At 52.3% G+C, this 1,090-nt stretch overlaps 1 protein-coding gene across 1 annotated transcript; it reads left to right on the plus strand.

The window, feature by feature from the left end:
- Positions 1–509: 509 nt before the first annotated feature.
- On the plus strand, positions 510–1,090 carry COCMIDRAFT_50760 (uncharacterized protein; the record flags this gene model as incomplete). Its single annotated transcript, XM_007695850.1, has 1 exon — positions 510–1,090. A coding segment is annotated over one exon (581 nt), but the record flags the coding sequence as incomplete, so codon positions are not given.

Consider the following 1,090-nt stretch of genomic DNA (forward strand, 5'->3'; position numbering starts at 1 on the left):
AACGCTTGCTTTGTGGTTCTGGTGGAGCAGGTGGGCTGAGCATCTCAGGCTCTCAAGGCCTAGAGCTGTCGCCTTTCGCGATAAACCTATTTCGCCATAAGAGCGGAGTTGTATAACTATTTACAGTACTGACAATTAATTTAGTATATCGCGACAGTTTATTGACTGTGATAAGAAGCTGTGATAACGTGTTGACGTCGACGCGCTGATGAGGCGCGAGCGATTCGCTTGAGCGAGCGATTCGCTTGTGAACCACGTCATAACTAGCCCTTAAGTAGGCAGATAAAGGAGAAGAACAAAGTTCTGATTAAAGTTAATATGAGAAGACGCTGGGCGGAAGTAATCAGGCTGAAACGCAGCCTAGTGCTGCTGCCTGAATCCTCGTTCAGCTGCCTTCAACCGCCACTGCTTGGACCTGCGCGCTACCTCCGCTCCTCACTGTTTCGGCTCCTCAGTGATGCGCATTACTTTTCATCAAAATTAGTTGTCAAAAAGACCTGTCTACCGCAATGGCTAAGAATCACCAGTTCACTATAGGATGGATCTGCCCGCTCCCGTTAGAGAAAGAGGCCGCGAGGCTAGTGCTGGACGAAGAGTACCCCCAAGACGAGGTCCAGCACCAGAACACATACTATCTAGGCGGCCGGATTGGAAAACACAAGGTCGTTATTGGCGTGCAGCGAAGGATAGGACTAACGGGTGCCGCAATCCTTGCGGAGAAAATGCGCACTGGGTTCCCCAACATCAAGTACTTTCTCCTTGTCGGCATCGCTGGCGGCGTGCCTCGCTATGGGCAACCTGGTGCATTCTCAGAGATCGTGCTTGGCGACGTGGTGGTCAGCTCTCCTCGAAGCAACCATGGCGGGGTATTGCAGTACGACAAGGGCGCGTGGGAGGGTCAAGGGCGACTGAACTTTCGCGGACACACCAATGGCGTTCCAGGTGACCTAATGGCCGCGGTCAACAACTTCCGCGCAGAAGGCTGGTCTAAGACGAACATCGCCCAGGTTCTGAAGCAAATGCGCCTTAAACTTAATGAGGAACAAAAGCGCCAGTACGCCGACCCAGGTCCTAGTCAAGATAGGCTCTT

The sequence above is a fragment of the Bipolaris oryzae genome (assembly GCF_000523455.1).
Source record: "Bipolaris oryzae ATCC 44560 unplaced genomic scaffold scaffold_598, whole genome shotgun sequence".
NCBI classification, from domain to species: domain Eukaryota; kingdom Fungi; phylum Ascomycota; class Dothideomycetes; order Pleosporales; family Pleosporaceae; genus Bipolaris; species Bipolaris oryzae.